General features: G+C 41.5%; 1 protein-coding gene across 1 annotated transcript in view; it reads right to left on the reverse strand.

The window, feature by feature from the left end:
• Positions 1-3,002: 3,002 nt before the first annotated feature.
• Positions 3,003-25,753, reverse strand: part of LOC311329356 (motility hub protein FimV-like) — a gene marked incomplete at both ends in the record, with an annotated part of 73,579 nt that continues 50,828 nt past the window's right edge. The window contains one exon of the mRNA XM_084463209.1: positions 3,003-3,073. Coding sequence (XP_084319335.1) covers positions 3,003-3,073 — 71 coding nt within the window. The remainder of the gene's footprint in view (positions 3,074-25,753) is intronic.

Genomic DNA, 25,753 nt, shown 5'->3' on the forward strand with positions numbered 1-25,753 from the left:
AGGGCTTGATAATCTATCATACTTCACTGACGACTTTTGCATGCCAGCATGCCCTATGATGAGTATTTCAGTAGACATTTACTTTCTCTAAAATAGCCATATCTATGATTAGATCATCCAAAAACCGGACAATATTTTCTGATGCACTGCCGCTACCATAAACATTCGACCACTCTTTCCCACGCAGAGCCATCGCCATATCCAACCCGAGCCGAACCTCAACCTTACTGGTTCCAGTATCGACTACATTAGGATTTCGCTCTCTAAAGTTCTGTCTTGTCCCAATATTCAAAACAGGAGTAGCAAGAGAGGCGGCCTCAATGATTCCACAACTGGAATTACCTACCATAACTTCCGCATAAAATATCAGTGATAAAAAATCATTCCTAGGAATATGAACAGCAGTCTTCATGTTTTTATGACTATGAAACTTGGCAATTTCTTCCTTGATCACCAGCCCACCTACATCAGAGTTTGGCATAAGCATCAACACTTGGATATCAAGCTCTAATACAACGGATAGTAAATTATTAACTTGTGACGAAAGGTATACTGTCTGTTGAACTACAGGATGAAACAAGACCAGAACCAAAGGCATATCCAAATCCAATGAATACCGGTTAAATAAAGGTGTTTTCTCAGCAACCTTTAGCCGGACAATCGAATCCAGTCCAGGAGCACCTATGACACAGATTGTATCCGGACGCTCGCCCATGCGAATCAACCGTTCTCGAGCGTCTTCTGTTGTCACAAGATGATAATGGGCAAACTTTGATACAGCGTGACGAATAGATTCATCAATAGTTCCCGAGCGTTCACCACCATGTATATGGACAATCGGGATATTCAGATGTACTGCGGCAATAGCACCGGCCAGCATCTCTCCTCTGTCACCCAGTAAAAGCAACAAATCTGGTTGCTCTCTTTCTAAAATACGACTAAAAGCAACTATTTTTTCGCCAACTGCACAGGCCATCTCAAGATTAGATGCGCCCGATAAAGACACGGGGACCTTAGCCACAATATCAAGGCAAGCATTTTCAATTTCCTGCCATGTATCGCCATACTCTTTGATAAGGTGCATCCCTGTAACAACAACACCAAGCGACAAATTCGGATGTAGGTGAATTTTTTTTAAACTTTCTTCCATCAAACCAAAATCAGCCCTAGTGCCAGAAATATATAGAATTTTACGCATCAAACCAGATCCTGCCAATTGACCTGAGTACCACTCTCCTTGGATACCTTAAGACATCGGCCAAGAACTTTGTGCAGGTCTTTTGGAGGAATCCCAGTCCCTGGTCTCAACAAGATAACCTCACTCTCCTGAATAGGTTTGTTGGCAGGAATATCAGCCACTAAAGTTACACTTCGACGAACCAGATCACGAACAGGTAGTTCACTTAGTGTCGGTTTTTTTTCACCATTACCTAGACAAGCTTCGACTTGTCTGATTTGCTTCACCATTTCTGCCAACTGATCAGGCTCCAGTGATGCCTTGTGATCCGGCCCTTCCATCTCACAGTCCAGTGTGAAATGTTTCTCGATAACCGCTGCGCCCATGGCCACAGCCGCAACAGGAACCAGAATACCATCCGTATGGTCAGAATATCCTACAGAGAGTTCAAACTGCCTAGCCATAGTTTTCATAGCCTTTAAATTTATATCTTCATATGTGGCAGGGTAGTTTGAAGTGCAATGCAAAATAGTCAGAGACTTGTTCAACCCACCTGTTAGATCAAGCCTCAAACGTTCCAATCGTATAGTTTCTACAGCCTCGGCCACCTCTTCCATGGTGGCCATACCAGTGGACAGTATGATGGGTTTATCAAATGCACACAGCGCCTTAAGAAATGGAATATTGGTAAGCTCGCCGGAAGGCACCTTTAGCCTTTCCATTCCAGAATCTATCAGGTAATGTGCTGAATCCATATCAAAAGGTGTAGACATAAATTCGATATTTTGTTCTTTGCAGTGGTTAAATAGCTCCTGGTGAAATTCAGCTGACATTTCAAGTTTTTTAAGCATTGAAAACTGATCATTAATTCCAGTATTAACTCGCTGGTATTCAGCAGTTTTAGCATATCTGGAGACTAGTTGCTCCGCTTTAAATGACTGAAATTTAACCGCATCGGCCCCAGCTTTTGCCGCTTCATCAATGAGTTGCAACGCAAACTCTAGAACCCCGTTATGGTTAACACCAGCCTCTGCAATGATAAAACAGGATCTCATATTAAAACTTCTCTAATAAATATCAAACGACAATCAATTGGTGCGGCTCTTTTGATACGACAATGCAGCCAATATAACATCATGGTTTTCGATCTATCAGGTAACGAAAAAGAGACGGTTTTATGGTGGTATAACGTCGTCAAACCAATAACTACATAACACCGTCTCTTGTGAACACATCCTACGCCAATACCATCGATTATTCATTCTTCACACCACTTGTGATCATTTGGACGCTATAATTCAGCATCTTAAATTCACTATCCAACAAGAGCATGGCACCATAGAGAGCTATATCCACATTGAAAGCAACGAAGTGTTGCGCCTTCTCCTACATGGGTATCTAGATAAGCAAGCCAATGATAAGCCACGGCAATCGTCAGTAACTGGTAGCGACGAGGAGTAGAGCAATCGCGTCAGAAAAAATACTCCCAGACAACTGACCAGCTTGTTTGGTTCTGTAGTAATCGAGCGCCACAGTTACAACCAGCGGAAACAATACAGTGTGTTCCCGCTGGATGCTCAGTTAAACCTCAATACTGACAAGTACTATGATGGCATAAAGAAAAAAATTGTCAGCGATGTGATGGATCGATCTTATGATCTAACGATTAAACGACATCGTGAGAGTTGCCCCGGGATGATTGGAAAACGACAGACTATGCAACTGGTAACTTAACTGATAAGGCTCAAGGCTTTGAGGCTGTTTACGAACAGCGCAAGGTTGGGATTGAGCAAACCGAAGACCTGCAGATCCTCAGTTTTGACGGTTAGGTCTTGGTGATGCGCCGGGTAAGTTTGAGGGAAACAACCAGAAAGAACGTGCAAAAGAGTAGCAGAGCTGCACACCAAGATCAGTCAAGGAGATAAGGTAGATCGCAAACGCATGCACAGATAGCCACCGTTTATACGGTAAAACCCAATCATAGAACGGCAGAATCGATCATGGATATGGATCGGAAGAGCGACAACGTTGTTCAATTCCGTCCTCCCTAAAGGAATAAGAGAGTGTTGGCCAGTGTAGAAAGTTAGGCGTAAACCGTGATATGAGAAGCTTTCTAGGAAGCGCTCAGGATAGATCTGTAGCAGCAACGGCAGTGGGTTATTTATGGGCACTCTCATAAGCGGAAACTGATTACCTAGATCATGAAAAAGAAGGGAGTTAAGGCAACCATCATAATGGACTTTATCCATGTACTTAATATCTGTGGAAAACCGGTCACTGCTTACACGAAAAGGGGAAGGAGAATATTTTAAGCTGGGTGGCAGAACGGTCCATGAAGATACTCAGGAAATAGTCTGACAAGGTGGCTCGGGAAATTCGGCAAAGTTCTAGCAAGAGAGGTCTGACAAAACGGGAGACCATTGATACGGGTACAGACTATCTTCAAAAAAACGTCCAAACTCTGCTACGACAAGGCGCTGGATGCTGACTATCCGATTGACAGTGTAGTCATTGAGGGAGCTTGCCACTATTTGATCAATGACCGTATCCATCTGACTTGGGCAAAGTGTAGTTTGCAAGTGCCAGAGGCTGTGTTAAAGCTACGATCACTGGATTAAAGTGGAGATTGGCAGGCGTATTGGAACTTCCATAAGGCATGCTCTCGCCCTCGTAATCATGGAGAACTAATGAATGTGGCGGCGTAGCAAGGGCACCACACCAAAAGCCATTGGGACACCTCCTGTTAATACTGAAACATCAATGTGTGGCTTTCTTGGCTGCCGTGCATAGGCATTCAATCCTGCCATAAGGTTTACAGAAAAGTTAAATGGTGAACGATGTCGAGTATCGTTAGATCTGCAAAATATTCTTCACCTGGTCATTGACTCTTTCTATTACTGCCAGTTTCTGCAACATACTTTATCAAAGGACTTCAGCTCTTTTACTTCATAGTTTTCCTGACTTTCGTTACCATGTTCAGGCCTTTCTCCTGCCACCAAGCTACCACCTTCTAAGAAACATAGCCATTATCTCCATAAATCCAACCAGTTAACTCTTCGATGAGATATGGTACTGATTTTCAGACATCGGTGTTAGCCGTTGTCAATCAAAATGATAGAATTTCTCAAAGATGGTTAATGATAAGGTGTAACTTAAAACCAAACTTCCAACCTGTAGGCGTTTTGCCACGTTTAGCCTCTTCACTGAAGACCTCATGGCTGTTGATCCTATGGTTGTCACAGACACGAGGACGTCTAATAAATGAATGACAGGCCAGTTGGTTGCCCCATGCACTGAGACCTTAGATAAAACGTCAGTGGTATCAAAGCCTGCTTCATGAGTGCTAAAAAGCTATTGTAGGATACCAAATTTTGGAAATAGCCTGATTTATGTTTTGTGATCAGTCGCTGATAATAGTGCTTGAAATTGCGAAAAGCACTCTGATGGACATAGATGCTGATGGTCATTATTTAACTAAGCGATAGCTTGTATATCACTGGAGACTTTTTTGCATGACAGATGAGTTGTCTATGCCATTGTGATTCACAATGTTACCGCAATGTTCTACTTTTCTTACTTCCACGAAAAATCGAACCTTCCATAATTTCCAATGACTTCAGCCAATACGACCATACGACCATACGACCATACGACCATACGACCATACGACCATACGACCATACGACCATACGACCATACGACCATACGACCATACGACCATACGACCATACGACCATACGACCATACGACCATACGACCATACGACCATACGACCATACGACCATACGACCATACGACCATACGACCATACGACCATACGACCATACGACCATACGACCAAACTCTGATAAACCGAGAAAAACGCCAAACTTACACGTGATAGCGCCAGATTAAACATAATTAACGTGAGTTCAATGGTGAAAAACAGGTAAGCCAAAGCTACTTAACGTAAGTTCGACGCTTAGAAAGCCATTGGTACACCTTCTGTTAGTACCGCAACATCAATATCGGCTTTATGGGCTGCCTTGCATAGGCAATCATTACTGCCATCAGGTTTACAACAAAGTTAAATGGTGAACAGTGTCGAGTATGTTCGATCTGCAAAATATTATTCAACTTATCATTTACGCTTTCTATTACTGCCTGTTTCCTCAACATCACTTTATCAAAGGCCTTAAGCTCTTTTGGCTTCATATTTTTCCTGACTTTAGTTACTAGGTTCAGACCTTTCTCCTGCAACTAGGCTACCAACTTCTCAGAGACATAGCTCTTATTTTCATAAATCCAACCAGTTAACTCTTCGATGAGATCTGGTACTAGTTTACGGTTATTGGTGTTAGCCGTTATCAGGCAAAATGATAGAATATCTCCGAGATGGTTAATGATAAGGTGCAACTTAAAACCAAACTTCCAACCTGTAGACGTTTTCCCAGTTTAGCCTCTTCACTGAAAACCTTGTGCCTGTTGATAACATAGTTGTCACAGACAACGATGGGCATAGCATCAATGAATGACAGGCCCGTTGGTTACTTCATGCACTTATATTTTAGATACCCAGTCAGTGGTATCAAAACCTGTTTCATGAGTTCTTCAAAATGTTTGTAGGATACTAGGTTCTGGCAATAGTCTGCTTTATCTTGTGTGATCAGTCACTGGTAATGGTGCTTGAAATTGCGAAAGGCACTCGGATGGAAATAGATGATGATGGTCATGATTTCACTGAGCGCTAGCCTAGATATCACTGGAGGCTTTTTTGAATGACAGATAAGTTGTCTGTGCCATTGTGATTTAAATGTTATGCAGAAATCATCCACATCACAGAATACACTGACAATAGACACAGGATCCTTCAGTTCGTTATCTATGGTTTGGTATCAGAAAAATAGCTAAGTGGCTGTGGCTAACCTGTCTTTCACCATAGAACTAACGTTAGTTTACGTCAGCTCAATATAATTAACGTGAGTTCTACGACCAGAAAGCCATTGGTACACCTTCTGTTAGTACCAAAACATCAATATGTGGCTTTCTTGGCTGCCGTGCATAGGCAATCAATCATGCCACCAAGTTCATAGCAAAGTTAAATGGTGAACGATGTCAAGTATGTTAGATCTGAGTGATATTCTTCAACTAATTATTTACGCTTTATATTACTGCAGTTTCCTAGACATCACTTTATCAAAGACCTTCAACTCTTTTGGCTTCATATTTTCCTTGACTTTAGTTACCACGTTCAGGCCTTTCTCCTACAACTAGGCTACCAACTTCTCAGGGACATAGCCCTTATCTCCATAAGTCCAACCCGTTAACTCTTCGATGAGATCTGGTACTAGTTTACGGTCAGCGGTGTGAGCCGTTGTCAGGTAAAATGATGAATTTCTCCAAAATAATAAGGTGTAACTTAAAACCAAACTTCCAACCTGTAAACGTTTTCCCCAGTTTAGCCTCTTCACTGAAAACCTTGTGGCTGCTGATCCTATGGTTGTCACAGACCCAGATGGGCGTAGGTTCAATGAATCACAGGCCAGTTGGTTGCCCCATGCACTAAGACTTTAGATAACCAGTCAATAGTATCAAAGCCTGTTTCATGAGTTCTACAAAACAATTGTAGGATACTAGGTTCGGGAAAATAGTCTGCTTTATGTTATGTTATCAGTCGCTGGTAATAGTGCTTGCAATTGCTAAAGGCACTCTTACGGAAATAGATGATGATGGTATTATTTCACTGATCGATAGTCTGGATATCACTTTAGGATTTTTTGAATAACAGATTAGTTGTCTATGCCATTGTGATTAAAATATTATGCAGAAATCATCCACATCACAGAATACACTGACAGTAGACACGGGAGCCCCCAGTTCGTTATCTATGGATTGGTATCCGAAAGATAACTAAGTAACGTGAGTGCGACACTCAGAAAGCAATTGGTACACCTTCTGTTAGTACCGAACATCAATATGTGGCTTTATGAGCTGCCGTGCATAGGCAATAAATCCTGCTATCAGGTTTACACCAAAATTAAACGGTGTACGGTGTACGGTGTACGGTGTACGGTGTACGGTGTACGGTGTACGGTGTACGGTGTACGGTGTACGGTGTACGGTGTACGGTGTCAAGTATGTTCGATTTACGCAATATTCTTCAACTAATCATTCACACTTTCTATTACTCCCGTTTCCTCAACATCACTTTATCAGAGTCCTTCAGCTCTTTTGTCTTCATATTACTCCTGACTTTAGTTACTAGATTCAGGCCTTTCTCCTGCAACCAAGCTACCAACCTCTCAGAGACATAGCCCTTATCTCCATAAATCCAACCAATTAACTCTTCAATGAAATCTGGTACTGGTTTACAGTCATCGGTATTAGCCGTTGTCAGGCAAAATTATAAAATTACTCCAAGATGGTTAATGATAAGGTGTAACTTAAACTCAAACTTCCAACCTGTAGACGTTGTCCCACGTTTTGCCTCTTTACTGAAGACCTAGAGACTGTTGATCATATGGTTGTCACCGGCAACGATGAGCGTCGAATCAAGAAATGACGGGCCCGTTGGTTGTCCCATGCACTGAGACTTTAGATGAATTGTCAGTAGTATCACAGCCTGCTTCATGAGTTCTAGAAAGCGATTGAAGGATACTAGGTTCGGGAAATAGTCTGCTTTATGTTGTTTGATAAATAGCTGGTAATAATGCTTGAAATTGCGAAAAGCACTCTTATGGAAATAGATGATGATGGTCATTATTTCACTGAACGATAGCTTGGATATTACTGTAGGCTTTTTTAAATAACAAATGAGTTGTCTATGCCATTGTGATTCACAATGTTCTGCAGAAATCATACACATCACATAATGTACTAACAATAGACACGGTAGCCTCTAGTTTGTTATCTATGGTTTGGTATCCGAAAGATAACTAAGTGGATGGGGATCACCTGTCTTTCCCCATCAAACTCACGTTGGATAAACAGGCCAATGATTGTTTCAGCCATGGCCACTGAAGATTTTATCACAACTGTTTACTGCCTGATCGATGATTTTCTTTAGGTGTGGTTCCCTGCTACGACGCACCATTCATTAGTTCTCCATGAGTCCAAGGCGGGAGCATTTCTTATGGAAGTTCCAATACACCTGCCAACCACCATTTGAATCCAGTGAGCTAGCTTCGACACAACCTCTACCCATTACAAACCCCACTTTGCCACGGTCAGATCCATACGGTCAGTGATCAAATAGCTACAAGCTCCCTAAATAACTCCACTGGCAATCGGATAGCCAGCATCCGGCGTCTTGTCATAACAGATCATGGGACGGTTTTTTTGAAGATAGTCTGTATACTTATTTATGCCTCCAGTTTTGTCATACCTCTCTTGCTCAGATTTTGCTGGATTACCCGGGCCACCTTGTCAGACTCTCCCCTTAGTATCTTCAAGGACCGTTCTGCCACCCAGCTTTCAATAGCCTCATACACTTTGTTGTGTAACATTAGTTCGACTAGATAATCCCTTGCGCTCCATAGCGCTTAAGCCTTTTTGTACATATTCATGTTACGGGAAAAGAGTGCTTTGAGTACTTTATTGGCTGGCAAAGGCTCAAAATGAGACATTATGCACTTTTCAAACAACATCACTATGACTAAAGCCCTTAAAATCCAAGAGCTGTAGCCAAAATTGAAGCGTCGAACTAACGTTAATTCTATGGTGAAAGACAGGTGAGCCACAACCACTTAACGATCTTTCGAATACCAAACCATAGATAACAAACTGGATGATCCCGTGTCTATTGTCAGTGTATTCTGTGATGTGGGTGATTTCTGCATAACATTGTAATCACAATGGCATAGACAATTCATCTGTCATTCGAAAAAGCCTCCAGTGATATCCATACTATCGCTCAGTGAAATAATGACCATCATCATCTATTTTCATAAGAGTGCCTTTCTCAATTTTAAGCACTATTACCAGCGACTGATCACACAACATACATCAGACTATTCCCCGAACTTGGTATACTACAATCGCTTTGTAGAACTCATAAAACAGGCTTTGATACCACTAACGGTTTATCTAAAATCTCAGTGCATGGAGCAACCAACTGGCCTGTCATTCATTGAATCGACGCCTATCTCGGTCTGTGACAACCATAGAATCAACAGCCACAAGGTCTTCAGTAAAGAGGCTACACGGGGGAAAACGTCTACAGATTTTAAGTTACACCTTATCATTAACCATCTCGAAGAAATTCTATCATTTTGCCTGACAACGGCTAACATCGATAACCGTAAACCAGTACCAGATCTCATTGAAGAGTTAATGGGTTGGATTTATGGATATAAGGGCTATGTCTCTGAGAGGTTGGTAGCTGAGTTGCAGGAGAAAGGCCTGAACCTAGTAACTAAAGTCAGGAGAAATATGAAGACAAAAGAACTGAAGGCCTTTGATAAAGTGATGTTGAGGAAACTGGCAGCAATAGCGAGCGTAAATTATCAATTGGAGAATGTTCCGCAGATCAAACATACTAGACACCGTTCACCATTTTACTTTGCTGTAAACCTGATGGCATGATTGATTGCCTATGCACTGCAACCCAGAAAGCCACATATTAATGTTTCGGTACTAACAGAAGGTGTACCAATGGCTTTCTGAGCGTCAGACTACACATTGTAGCAGCAGTGACCGTCTTTCCACAGATATTAAGTACATGCATAAAGTCCATGATTACGGTTGCCTTAACTCCCTTCTTTTTCATAATCTAGGTAATCAGTTTCCGCTGATGATGGTGCCCATCAATAACAATGACCAACTGACGTTTCTGCTCCGGATCTCGCCTGAGATCTTCCTCGTAAGCTTCTTCTATAACGGCTTCCGCCTCTCTTTCTACGCGGGCTTACACTCTCTTATTCTTGGCGGGAGGACGGAATTTCACAACGTTGTCGCTCTTACGATCCATATCCATGACCGGTTATGCGTTCGAGGATTTGGTTTTACCGTATAAACGGTGGCCACCTGTGCCATTCGTTTGCGGTCTTTCTCCTTTCCTAGACTGAGCCTAGTTTGCATCTTCTGCTGACTCTTTTGCGCGTTCTTCCTTATTGCTTTCCTAACCATCCCTAGCGCATCACCAGTCCCTTACCGTCAAAACTGAGAATCCGCAGGTCTTATGTTTGCTCAATCACAACCTTGCACTGTTCGTAAAAAGCCTCAAAGCCTTGAGCCGTATCCGCTACCAGTTGCATGCCTGTCGTTTCCCAACCATACCTTGACAACTCTCACGATGTCGTTTAACCATTCGATCATAAGAGCGATTCATCACATCGTTGACAATGTTTTTCCTCATGCCATTAGAGCACTTGTAAGTATTGAGGTTTAACTGAGCATCCAGCGGAAACACGCTGGATTACTTCCTCTGGCTGTAACTGCGACGCCTGACTACAACAGAACCAAACAAGCTGGTCAGTGGTAGGGAGGTATTTTTTCTGACGTGAGTTCTCTTCTCACCGTCGCTACCAGTTACCGACGATTGCTGCTACTCATCATTGCCATCCTTATCCATGTACCCTTAGAGGATAAGGCGCAATACTTAGTTGCCTTCAGTCTGGATATAGCCATCTATGGCGCCATACTCCTGTTGAAGAGTAGATTCAAGGTACTCAATGATAGCGTCCAAAGGATCACGAGCTGGTGAGAAGAATGAATCATCGATAGTATTGGCGTATGGTGCGTTCACAAGAGACGGTGTTATGGAGTTATTGGTTTGACAACGTTATATCCCCATAAAACCGCATATTTTCGTACTGGATATATCGAAAACCCTGATGTTTTAACACTGCATTGTCGTATCAAAAGAGCCTCACCAAATGGCATTGAACCTCTCAAATAGCTCGCAAGCTGCTGGCACACAATATCGTGGCATATCTGAACATCACGCCCTAGCGTACCTAAATGAAGTGTGAGGACTTAATAACTGACACTTAAGAAAAACAATAGAAATGCTGGAGCCTGCTTTTGGGTGAACCTATTGAACTTACAATAGTTAGATAAATAATGACCTATTAATAAACTAGTCGAACTTCGAGTGTTATCTTTTATTTCAAATCTATGACCATTTTATATCATTAACGCTGTTCGACTTTTTTAATTCGCCTTAAAAGTAGGACATCTCTTGAAGACCAAAGCTTACGGCTATTTTATGTATACGGTCAAGCATAAAAATACTGGCATTAACCACTATTTCAAACGTCACGGGACGTGTATTTAGCACATTCAACCACAGACTAAAATTCATTAATAGCTTTGTAGTCCTTGGTAACTCGAGAAACTTTAATTTCCACGGCTCATGGGAAAGTCTAACATCTAATATCATTATGAGTAGAAAACGGATGGGAGCGGTTGCATTGTCGTATCAAAAAAACAACACCAAAAGAGAATTCAATCTTATTTGTTAGACTGTTCTGTGAATAAGCTGCTTGCATTTTGGTCAGCTAATTGTGTAAGAATAAAATCATTTACTAAAGTACACTTAACTCCGTTAATATATTGAAATGCGCCGTCATAAGGTGGAAACCAAAAAGCTCTAATTTTTTTAGAAACATCATCTTCTGGTTTTACTTCCTTCATGGTTTCCATATCCATTCGACTAAAATACCTACCTCCAATATTAGGAATAGTGTTCAACATACTTCCATTCTGAATAATCTCATTAATAGTTTTCACAAACAGATCAAAAAGAACCGTCTGGGATTTAGCTTCTAATGTTTTCGCAGTTTCAAATCTTTGGCAAATTTTAAACCGTATAACATCTATTATACCTCCCGTGTCGATATTTTCATCCATATAGTGGGAGCTTACGCCCCACTCTTCAAGCTCATCCATAATAGCCATATTATAACCAGCAGTACCTTTGTAGTCAGGCAGCATGGCAGGGTGGAAATTAACAACACCAAGTTTAGGCTTGGTAAGAAACTCATCAACAAGTTTACGCCAGAATAAAACTGAAATACCTAAGTCAAAAGATAGACTGCCAACCTTTATAGCCTCCAGTGCTTGGGCAAATTCAAAAACAGTTAAACCATTGCTTTTAGCAACATCATAAGTAGGAGAAATATCAAGATGACTGTCGGTTAACACACCAACAACTTCAATATTATCCAGTGTTAGTAAATAAGCCAGTGCGTCGGCAGCTACCTGCTTTCTTCCCATAAAGAGAATTGTAAGCATTAATAATTTCCTTTATGGCATATATTTTTTAAAAAAGACCATATGGCATCAAATTTTAAGGCTCTTCCTCAATTTGAGTTGGGTGTGGTTACCTTACTACGACACCACATTCATTAGTCCTCCATGATTACGAAGGCGAGAGCATTCCTTATGGAAGCTCCAATACGCCTGCCAATCTCCACTTGAATCCAGTGAGCGTAGATTCAACACAGCCTCTGCCCCTTGCAAACTCCACTTTGCCACGGCTAGATCCATACGTGTCATTGATCAAATGGAGGCCAGTTCCCTCAATGACTCCACTGACAATCGGATAGCCAGCAGCAACGCCTTGCCGTAGCAGAACCTATGACGTTTTTGTTAAAAATAGTCTGCACACTTATCAATAGACTCATGTTTTGTCAGACCTCACTTGCTCGCACTTGGCCTGATTCCCATGACCACCTTGCCAGACTTTCCACTGAGTATCTTCATGGACCGTTCTGCCACCCAGCTTTCAATAGCCTCATCCCACTTGTCGGGTAAGCAGCAACTGGCTTTCCACAGATATTTAAGTACATAGATGAAGTCCATAATGATGGTTGCCTTAACTACCTTCTGTTTCATAATCTAGGGAATCAGTTTCCACTTATAAGAGTGCGTATCAATAACAATGACCTACTGCCGTTTCTACTCCTGATCTCGCCTGAGTGCTTCCTAAAAAGCTTCTTCTATCACGGCTGCCGCTATCTTTCTACACTTGCCCTCACTCTCTTATTCCTGCCGGAAGGACAGAATTTCACAACATTGCGCTCTTCCGATCCATATCCATGACCGATTATGCCGTTCTAGGATTTGGTTATACCGTATAAACTATGGCTACCTATGCCATTCGTTTGCTATATTTCTGCTCTCTTGGACTGAGCTAGGTTTGCAGCTTCTGCTGACTATTTTGCGCGTTCTCCCGTGTTGCTTCCCTCAACCCTTACTAGCGCATCACCAAGCCATTACCGCCAAAACTGAGGATCTACAGGTCTTCTGTTTGCTCAATTACAACCTAGCTCGGTCCGTACAAAGCCTCAAAGTCTTGAGCCGTATCCACTAACAGTTACATAGCCTATCGTTTCCCAACCATTCTTGGGCAACTATCACGATGTCGTTTAATCATTCTATCATAAGAACGATCCATCACATCGATGACAATTTTTACCTCATGCCATTATGGATGGTTAACTGAGCATCCAGCGGAAACACGCTGAATTACTTCCGCAGGCTGTCACTGCGACGGCTGACTACGACAGAACCAAACAAGCTGGTCAGTTATCGTGAGGTATTGTTCCTGACGCGATTCCTCTGCTCACCGTCGCTACCAGTTACCACGATTGCTTCGACTCATCATTGACCTGCTTATCCAGATAACCGTGTAGAAGAAGGCACAACACTTCGTTGCCTTCAGTCTGGATATAACTCTCTATGGTGCCATGCTCTTGCTGGAGAGTGGATTCAAGGTACTGAATAATAGAGTCCAAATGATCACGAGCTGAGGAGAAGAATGAATAATCTATAGTATGGGCGCAGGATGCGTTCACAAGAGACGGTGTTATGAAATTATTGGTTTGACCACATTATATCACCATAAAAATGTCTCTTTTTCGTTACCGGATATATCGAAAACCATGATGTTTTAGCGGTTGCATTGTCGTATCAAAAAATCCGCACACAATGCCTTTTTGCCCAGTTCTCCCAGATTACCAGCCTCCTTAAGTAACTTTTCCTGTACCATTTGGTCAGCGCTTTCTGGTCACAGAGCCTGCGATTACCATCCCGGAACATAACCCAACGTTGCTCAACCTCTCCATAACAGGAAGATACCTCAGCAGAGTAATAATCCTCATGGCCCTCAACAGGCTGCAATGGCATCAAAAGTGCTTTTTTAACTAACTCCTTTGCCTCCTTGATATTCATGGAAACCATAGAGATAAACAGCTGTTTTTGCTTATCTAGAGACTTAATGATTCCGGCAACATATCAGTGCCACATCAGCTACCATATAGCGGTTATTCAAAGCCTATTTACAGCAGGGCAAGTGTTTTTTGATGATCTCATTAAAGCAGGTTTTGTCGTTTATATTGCCGCGGCATGGAGCCATGAATAGAGGAATGCCAGCCTGATTCTCTGTCATTAACCACAAGACCACCAGATTAAAGTCAGGACGGTGATCACGACTATAGCCCTAGCAGATATGGATACAGCTCAAGTCATCTGGGTTTTCATCGCTGTTGTAATCACCATCCACATGCAGGCTGGTACCGTCCAGATTAACTGCCCTACAAGGCAGTTTCAGATTATTGACGACCTTGATGACAAGGTTCAGATACAACTCGCGGACGCCAGTGTCATACAAGTCATAAATAGCCAGTCCAAGAATTTTATCGTTTAAATGTTCTGGCTGAATGCCTTCTCCAACCAGCTGATCAACAGGCTTGTTCTCGAAAAATTATGGAAACATATGCAACATTTTACCGGCAAAACCAAGGCCATTAATAATCATTGCTACAACTACCTGTCCGATAGTGACATTCCGTGCATCAGAGTCATTGGTTATGCGTGCATCAATATATTCAGCTATCTTTAGCTACCGGCATGTTACGGCAACCAAACCAAAGTGATCCATACTCTTAATCTGGTACTGAAATGGCTGTATCATGATTCCCCTGAATGTCTTGTACCGTTTGGACAGTGTGATTCAGGAAAATATCAATTGGGCTGGTGAAAAGCAAATGGGTGTGGTTCCATTGCTACGACGCCAAATTCATAAGTCCTCCATGATTACGAAGGCAAGAACATTCCTAATGAAAGTTCCAATACGCCTGCCAATCTCCACTTAAATCAAATGATCGTAGCTTAAACACAGCCTCTGCCCCTTGCAGACTCTACTTTGACTAGGCTAGATCCATACGGTCATTGATCAAATTACGGCAAGCTCCCTCAATGACTCCACTGGCAATTGAATAGCTAGCATCCAGCGCCTTGTCGTAGCAAAGCTTGGGACGGTTTTTTTGAAGATAGGCTGTACACTTATCAATGGCCTCCCCTTTTGTCAGACCTCTCTTACTCGCACTTTACCTGATTCCCCGTGCCACTTTGTCAGACTATCACCTGAGTATCTTCATGGACTATTCTGCCACCAAGCTTTCAATAGCCTCACTCACCTTGCCGTATCAGCAGTGACCGGCTTTCCACAAATATTCAAGTTCATGGATAAAGTCCATGATGATGGTTGCCTTAACTCCCTTCTTTATTCATAATCCAAGTATCAGTTTCCGCTGATGATGGTGCTCATCAATAACAATTGGTGTGGTTACCTTGCTACGGCGCCCATTCATTAATTCTCCATGATTACGAACGCATGAGCATTACTTATGGAAGTTCCCATACACTTGCCAAGCTCCACTCGAATCCAGTGATCGTAGCTTCAACACAGACTCTGCCCCTTGCAAACTCCACTTTGCCACGGTTAGATCCATACGGTCATTAATCAAACGCGGCAAGCTCCCTCAATGACTCCACTGGTATTTGAATAGACAGCATCCAGCGCCTTGTCATAGCAAAGCTTGTGACTCTTTTTTACAAGATAGTCTGCATACTTATCAATTACCTCACGTTTTATCAAACCTATCTTGCTCGCACTTTGCCTGATTCTCCGGGCACCTTGTCAAACTCTCCCATGAGTATCTCCAAGGACTGTTTTGTTGCTCAGCTTTCAATAGCCTCATACCCCTTGTTGTGTAAGCAGTGCCCGGATTTCCACAGATATCCAAGTACATGGATAAAGGCCATGATGATGGTTTTCTTAACTCCCTTCTTTTTCATAATATAGGTAATCATTTCCGCTGATGATGGTACCAATCAATAACAATGACCAACGGCCGTTTCTGCTCCAGATCTTGCCTGATCGCTTCCTCGACAGCTTCCTCTATCACTGCTTCCGCCTCTCTTTCTATACTGGCCCACACTCTCTTATGCTCAGCGGGAGGACGGAATTTAACAACGTTGTCGCTCTTCCAATCCATATCAATGACCAAGTCTGCCGTTTGAGGATTGGATTTTACCGTATAAACGGTTGCTACTGTGCCATTCGTTTGCGATCTTTCTTCTCCCACAGACTGAACCTAGTTTGCAGCTTCTGCTGACTCTTTTGCGCGTTCTACATAGTTGCTTCCCTAAACCAGTCCTTGCGCATCACCAAGCTCTTACCATCAAAACTGAGGATCTGCAGGTCTTCTGTTTGCGCAATCCCAACCTTGTACTTTCGTAAACAGCCTCAAAGGCTTTAGCCGTATCCACTACCAATTGCATGTCTGTCGTTTTCCAACCACACTATGGCAAATCTCACGATGTATTTAATCGTTCGCTCATAAGAGCGATCCATCACATCGCTGACAATTTTTCCCCCTTATGCCATCAGTACTGGTAAGTATTGAGGTTTAACTGAGCATCCAGCGGAAACACGCTAGATTGCTGCCACTGGCTGTAACTGCAACGCCTGACTACGACAGAACCGAACAAGCTGGTCAGTTATCGGTAGGTATCTTTTCTGACGTGATTTCTCTGCTCACCGTTGTCCCCGTTACAGACGATGACTGAGGCTCATCATTGGCCTGCTTATTCAGATACCATTGTAGGAGAATGAGCAACACTTCATTGCCTTCAGTCATGATATAATTCCCTATGGTGCCATGCTCTTGTTGGATAGTTGATTCAAGGTGTTGAACGATAACGTCCAAATTATCACGAGCTGGTGAGAAGAATGAATAATCGATGGTATTGACGTAGGATGCGTTCACAATAGACAGTGTTATGTAATTATTGGATGAACGACGTTATATCATCATAAAACCATCTCTTTTTCGTTACCGGATATATCGAAAACCATGATGTTTTAGCGGCTGCATGGTCATATCAGAAGAACTGCACCCAAAGCAGATCTAACCTAAGCCTAATTCTCGTCTAAACTTGCGTCACTGGTTTTCCTCGAAGGATGAAATGCGTAACGGACAAGAACATAATACCTGTACCAGTTTTTCAAATGCCGGTAGCATAATGAGTTGGAATGTCCTCTGTGTTGTTGCTTGGAGCATTGCACCATAGAAACCCGTGAGCTCTACCAGTGCAACCGCTGCAGCCGACAAACATCGTTTATAAGTGCACTATTCTGGAAGCTAACAAACTGCCCTTTACCTCGGGGTTTCTAGGCATGTTTTTAATGACTAGACCAAGAATGGAATATCGGTCATGGAGCTCTCAAGACATCTGGGAATCTCTTATAATACTGCTTGGAGCTTGAAGATAATGAAAGAACTGAATAACAGCCATCCCATGCAGGGACATGTGCAGATGGATAATTCCTACTGGGGTGATGAAAAACATGTAGGCAACCGGGGAAGAGGTTCTGAAAACAAACACCCAGTTGTTGCCCCGCACGAGCCAACGAGGAAAACCACCCGCTGTATATGCATTTCAACATGGTCACTAGTTTCCGGAAAAAAGAGCTGGAACTCTGGGCGCAAAAGCATATCGGTAATCATACCTGCGGTGTTGTCAGTGAAGGCCTCGGTGCATTCACAGAGATAGCCGACGCCGGACACACACATACAGCAGTGGTAACAGGTGGTGATCACGAATCGATGGCTATGAATTGTTCATGTTGGTCAACACCATAATCGGGAACGTCAAAAATTCTCTGAAAGGCAGTTACCACAATATTAACCAGAAGCATCTGCTAATATACATTCCTTAATATTGTTATCGATTCAACCGACGCTTTGATTTGAAAGCAATGGTATCAAGGCTGGATTACATGGCTGCACGAACTTACCTCATGCCAGCAAAGCTCCTCAAGCTGTATTAAGAACAATGGTAATCAGGTATAACTAAACATTTTTAATAAGCTGGTATTTTAAAGCCCATCTACCATCTATCATCTCCCAAATATCTCTATTCCTAAATTTATCTACAGTATCCCAGAACTCTTCTTGTGAAACCTCATGAAAACGAAGAAAATCTTGAAAATATTCTTCAGGAAACTCATCGGATAAGCGATTAACAATATCTACCGCCTCATCTCGACTCATTCGATTATTCCAAATATCGTAACAGCATTGATCGGTAGCTCTCCAGAAACCAAACTTTAGATATTTAAACCATATATTTATTTCGCACAATTTCTCATCCATGTTGTCATAATTCAAATAATTGCCTGATAAAGGGCCAGCCCGCCGACCTGTAAACCCACGATCTTTTACAATCTCATAATTTTTCCTTCCATACCAATGAATAAAATGACCTAAATAAATACTGTTGATATTTGTTTTTTTCAACTTTCCATATTCTGGGTATTGGTAGAAAAATACATCTCTATCGGAAATATCTGAACCAAGCCAGTCATTAACTGTTTTTTCTTTAATCAGATCACTTTTATTAATTGCAATGGCGCTTGGTTTGCTCTCTTGCCTCTGTAGGCCACCAAACTCAAAAGCTATATCCTCACCCCAAACTACAAGTGGAACTTCATAAATCAGTGCCGTATTAATTACACTTGAAAACATCGCACAGTGCTCAGCCCAATTAGGTTCACCCTGCTCAAGAAAGCACTTTCTGCGGATTTTTCTGAAAACACTTGGTTTCATGGTAATTTTCATATGATCAACATTTAAATCCTTGATCATATTATTTAGGTTTTCAATACCTTCAGTAGTTGGCAAATGAGAAGCTAGGGTGACACATAACACTTTTAAACCAAAGCGCTCGGAGAGCATCATGGCCTGAAACCAACTATCTTTACCTCCGCTCACTGGCACAATACAGTCATAAAACGGATAGCATGCTGCTTTAATCTCTGCCACGAGCTCTTCTAGCTGACGAAAGCGCTTGTCCCAGTCTACGCTTTCTTTAATATCTTTTGTTCTGCATGCGTTGCAAAAGCCACTTTCATCAAGAACAACACCTGGTTTTGTATCCGGCATTACACAGTATGTGCAATATTTCATTCTTAGCCCTCAACGGCCTTGAAGTTAAACTCATCGATATAGGATCTACCTAAGAGAATGTATTCATCCGTGATTTCATGCTCTTCAAGCAGCTCTGTAATTTTATACGCCATAGGATCAGTGACTGGTAACTCCAGATATTTATCAGAATCAAGATTATGGTGATTTTCTACGGAATCTGTTAAAATCCATTGGCCATCAATATTTTTACCCCAAATTCGGCTATCTCTAAATGGTTCAAGATAATCCAAGAAAGCCTCTTCAGAAATATCCAGCCACTTCAAAAATTTATCAAGCTGTTTTGGTTTTACTGACTGATATTCTTTTACCAGTTCAATTGCATCGGAACGACTCAAACGACTCAACCTGATATCACGTGAAGCGTGGTCACTTACCTTGCCATAACCATATTTAAGAAACTTAACATAGTCGTGAACACTGGCATTATTACCACAATAGATAGATTCGTAAGTATTGTAGGTTCTTTCCTGTGTGCAGGTTTCATACCCATACTTTGTAATCATTTTATCTATCTGTTTTTGGGAGTCCCAAAACACATAATTACCAAGATAGAGACCACGAACACGAGACCTTTCCAGCTGTTCATCGCTGGGATATGTGTAGGTTTGAAGATCTTTTCTGGATATTTTTGTGCTCTCACCAATCAAAGACTCGGCATCTAAACGACGAAGAGAATGCTCTTTGCGAACTTTTTTAGTCATCTCAACCTGGTCATGATGAGAAAACATACCAACTTGGTCCAGCCAACCATTTACCCCCCAAATAATAAGAGAGATATAGAGTTTGGTTGCAACCTGAATTGGAAAGGTTTGACTACCGGCCAGAACATGCCAATATATATCACCTATTTTTTTAAAGGTAATCCTAGTAATTTCCTTGACTGTATCAGGACCTACAGTAGACATCATATGATCACAATCCAGCTTTGTGATCAGTCTGGCGAGATTTCGCACTCCAACTTTTGTATTGAAGTTCGTGTTATATGTTACCAGCAGAGGGTTGAGTTTAAATTCATTTTTTATAGTATCTACCACAAAAAAATCGTCACCGGTTCCTGTTACCGGAATAATACAGTCATAACTGGTTCTAGGTCGTTCTCTATACTGTGATAGCAGTTCACAAAACTTACCTTTTTTATCATCCCAATTAATTTGATATTTTTCCTCATGCACCAAACAACCACTACAAATCCCGCGATGATCAAAAATTGGATTCAATGGGTGATTCCAAGGGTATAAACAGCGTTTACAATATTTCATATAAATTATCTTAATCCTATTGTTTAGTATGGACGCCCCATTGAATCAAACTCAAAGTTTTCATACTTTACACTAGAGCTTAATCGCACATCAACACCATTTCTCAGCATGGTTGATTTCGCTGCGATAGTACTATGCTCACTGTGCTGAAATATATTAGCGGCCGCCACGGCCTGACACCCTCCTTCGATAATACCGACAGGTAAGTGATCAAACTGCCCAACCCCTCCACAGGCAATAACTGGTATCTTTAATTTTGAACTTACCGACTTCAATAAATTTACGTCATACCCATTTCTGGCACCGTCACGATCGACAGAATTAAGGAATATTTCTCCCGCACCAAGTGCTTCAAGCTCCAAAGCGTAATCTGTTGGCTGTTTATCAGTCAGCGCCATCTTTGAATGATCATAAACCCTGTAGCCATCTTCAGTTAATTTCACATCTATTGATACTGTTATACACTGGCTGCCATAAACAGCTGCTGCTTTACTAATGAACTCTGGGTCATGAATTGCAATCGAGTTAACACATATTTTATCTGCCCCTGAATCCAAAAGATTTTTCACACCCTGAAGGCTCTTTATTCCACCACCTATTGTCAAGGGAACAAAGCACTCTGTAGCAGCCAACTCTACCAGTTGTACATTGTGATTGCGGTTAGCACAGGTTGCATCGATATCCAGAATAACAATTTCATCCACATCCCAATTAACAAAAAACTCAATTGCCGTTTTAATATTGCCAATAGGTAAATAGCGATTAAAATTAAAACTTTGGACTACCAGTTCACCCTTGGTAATTATACATGGAATTAATCTGTATTTAAGCATAACCAATACTCTCAGCCCACAATATTGCCTGCTTCAGCGTATCCAATCCATTTTTATGACTTTTCTCAGGATGAAACTGCATACCTAATATATTCTTATGCTGAACAGCAGCTGTTAGCTCTTGATCGTACTCAAAAGTTGCTAGTTTATATTCCTCTGGACAATCTGCGTAAAAACTATGGACAAAGTAAAAGTTTTTATCTTCGCCTAATGCATCAAAAACAACAGACGGTTTCTTAACCATAATATCGTTCCAGCCAATATGAGGAATACGATAACTATTATCTAACTGCATGTATCTAACATTGCCTGGTATCCAGCTAAGTCCATTATTAAGACAGCCCTCTTCAGAAGTTTCAAATAAAAGATGCATCCCAAGACATATCCCAATAATTGGCTTGTGCTTATTCAAAACCTGATCATTTAACAACTCAACCAAGTTATGCTTTTTTAAGTTTTCCATAGCGTATGGAAAAGCACCAACTCCTGGCAAAATGAGAAGATCTGAATTTTTTATGACATCTGCATCAGAAGAGATATCAATTTGAAAATTTCCGATATGAAGTAAAGCATTTTTTATGGAACGAACATTTCCCATCCCATAATCAATAAGAGTAATTTTCTGCACCATATTTACTACACTATCCATTTACAAGCTCCAGCCACCATCAACAATGATATTCTGCCCAGTGATGTACCTTGACAGATCTGATGCCAAAAAGTGGCAGGCACCTTTAACATCATCTTCACAAGCCATACGACCAAGAGGCGTCATCTGCTTATATCGCTCCTGAAAATCCTCATCTTGGCCGCGCTCAATTCCACCAGGGCTTATGCAATTTGTTCGGATAGGAGCTAATACTGTAGCAAGATACTTCGTCAACTGAACAAGCGCGCCTTTACTGGCAGCGTAGGCAGCCGGCGTTAAATAATCCATACCACGGTACAAATCCATTTTTTGACCAGCTACACCATAAATGCTACTTATATTGATGATTGATGCTGATTGAGAGTGTTCGAGCAGTGGCAGGCAATGCTGAATCAGCGAGAATACAGCCGTCATATTTAAATCAAGTGCTTTCTTCCAAATGGAAACTTCCTGTTGTTTAAAATTAGTTGCCCAACCATTTAATTCTGAACTACCAACAAAGGCAGCACAGTTGATAAGTACATCTAAATGTCCATGACCACGTGATATCCATCCAGGAACACTGGCGATTGCTTTCTCATCACTAAGATCCACTACAAACCCACAATGGTTACCACCGTAATTGCTGGTCAGCTGATAAATCGCTTTATCTATGTTTGCCTGGTTCAGGTCAATTATAATGACAGAGGTGCCTACTTCAGCAAGTGCTTCAGCCATAGCTAAACCAAGGTGGCCTGCACCACCGGTAATCAGTGCTACACGGTTGGACATATCAGACAACTGGCGTAATGAACTCATATACTATGGCCTTTGTCTCACTAAAAATTCTGCAAACCTAAAATCTAACATTGTATCTATATCGATAGCTCTTTCATCTGGTATTAACACACTCTTAATCTGGCCATCAAAAATAGACTGTGCCTCCAATATAAATTCCGGAGAACTAACATATGCGACGGTTGTCATATCATAAACTTCAGGTACATCTTGCCTGCGGGTATAGCGTGTACAATCTGTAGACTTATTAACAATTTCGCAAAAGCCATACTTATTTTTAATTACCATGTTAAAAAATGGGCTACGAGCAGATTCTTTAACAGTAACAACTACGTCAGGATTTTCGGTTTTGTATAAATTTATACAGGACTCAACATCCTCAACACTTCGAAGTGGTGATGTTACAGGAAGACTGACAAAAACATCAAACTCCCAACGAAAATGTCTTTTATATTCAGTTACAGCGTGTTTCCACGCATCAAACTCACTACTATTGTCACCAGCTAATGCTTCAGGACGCATAAAAGGCACGTCAGCACCAAGGCTTCTTGCAACTTCAGCAATTTCTTCGTCATCTGTTGATACAATAACCTGATCAATCGATGGACTCTCTATTGCAATTTCTATTGAATATCCGATAAGTGGTATGCCATTTAGTGGTTTGATATTCTTGCGAGGAACCCCTTTAGAGCCACCCCTTGCAAATATGAAGGCAATACACCTATGCTGAGTTTTCATTGATAAGTGGTCTCGGATGTGAAGAAGAGCGAATCGAATCGATAACAGTCATTGACCTTAAGCCATCCTCGATAGAAACTGGAACTTCCATATTATGTTCAACAGAATGAATAAAGGCTTTTAATTCTGCTAAATAGCTCCTGTTACGATCCATATTACCATGATAAAGCGTGACCTCTCCGTCATGGCTGAACAAAGTAACATTGTCGGCTATAGCATCCCAAACAATAGAACCATTTTCACAGATGGCTTTGCACTGACGGAATGCTTTTCTTTGTAAAAAATCAAGATGAATCGTAGCATTGGTCATAGTGCTATTTCTTTCAAAACCTGCATGCGCGATTACCAGATCATCAACATCAATCTCAAGATTGCTGACTTTTATCGCAGCACCTGAAGAATAAACAGGCTTACCAAAAATCCATGACAAGTAATCCAGTTCATGACTTAACTCGAGAAGCGCACCACCTCCCAATGACCTTTTTGCAGAAACAGAGTCTCTATAATCGATCTCTGTCCTCCAATCGGGAAGATACTGGCCCACTTCAGCCTTAACACATAAGGCTTTACCATATTTTTCAGATTGCAGTAATGAACGGAAATAAATTAATGAATCCACAAATCTCATGTTATAGCCAACCATTACCTTAACATTCATCTCTTCAGATTTTTGTTTGAACTCTAAAAGGCCATGTGATGTATTACTGACTGGTTTTTCAATAAATACATTAATACCTCTTTCAATCAGCCGAGTTGCTGTGCCCAAATGATAAACAGATGGGGTGCAAATGAAGGCAGCCTGCACATCAAACTCCATTGCGGCTTCTAAATCATGAACGACACGGCACCCTTCATAGCTTGACAACTCTTTCCTTCTGCTTAGGATTATTATGTCTACTTCTGGGTAAGATGCTTTTATATTGGTAAGATGTCGCTTACCAATACTACCAAGTCCAATTAACAGCAGGCGCATAATGTTTACCATAACAACTACTTTAACGCGATGTTCTACTTTTCAGTCGATCCAATAAGGCATGACTGAACCTACTTTCTGCTATTTAAAGCAGTCCAAAATAAAGATGGTTTCAGCCAAGACCATTGGAGATTTTATCACGACTGTTTACTGTTTGATCGATTATTTGCTTAAAGAACTCTTTCTGGTATCTTTGCGCAGTTTGGGCTTACCACCAAAACTATCGAACAACGAAGCTATCACAATGAGGTGGTTCTCGAGTAACTTGGGCATCACAAAGACAAACATATCTGAAAATACTTTGCTTAACACTGGCTATACCTATTTCCTGATCTTCCATCCAGATCCGCATTTATAAAACAAGGTACCAATTTATGCCATGCAAAACAGTGCCTTCAGAAACAGCTGGTTCAGCTAATGCATACTAACAATGCTGATATCTACCTTATTGATGGTTTCCCTATTGATGTTGCTGTTCAGCCACAAGCGAAGAACAGCACAATATTCAAGGGCAAAGCTGATCACGGTTACTGCGCGTCCAAGCAAAAGCATTTCTACTGGTTTCATGGACACTTGTCGTTGAGGCTATAGGCATGCCGGGAGGTTTTACTATGACCGCAGAGAATGTTGATGAACGCGATGCTACCTACTACATACTCGAAGTCATTGCCAACCTCTTATTGAGTGACTAAGTGATACATACGGTCTGAGTTCAAAGATAATGGCCAAGCTCTGGCATCACTTTACAGACGCCGCTGAGGAAAAACGTGAAAATAGCAGACCTAAGTAGTTCATCAAGCTGATGATGCGAGTACGGCGAAGAATTGAGACCGTAATTGATCAGCTTGCCGAGCAATCTGAAATTAAAAAGTGCCACTGTCTGTATAAATGGAATTTGACCTCTCGAATGGCTTGCAAGCTGCTGCACACAATATCGGTCCATATCTTAACCTTATGACCACTGTGCCTCATCCAGCTAGGAGCCTTACTGACATGTGGCAAGTTCGCGCAACCATGTAACCAAACCTTGATACCATTGCTTTCAAATCGAAATACCGGTTGAATCGATAACAATATTCAGCAACGT

The sequence above is a fragment of the Borostomias antarcticus genome, assembly GCF_949987555.1.
Source record: "Borostomias antarcticus genome assembly, contig: scaffold_186, whole genome shotgun sequence".
NCBI lineage: Eukaryota > Metazoa > Chordata > Actinopteri > Stomiiformes > Stomiidae > Borostomias > Borostomias antarcticus.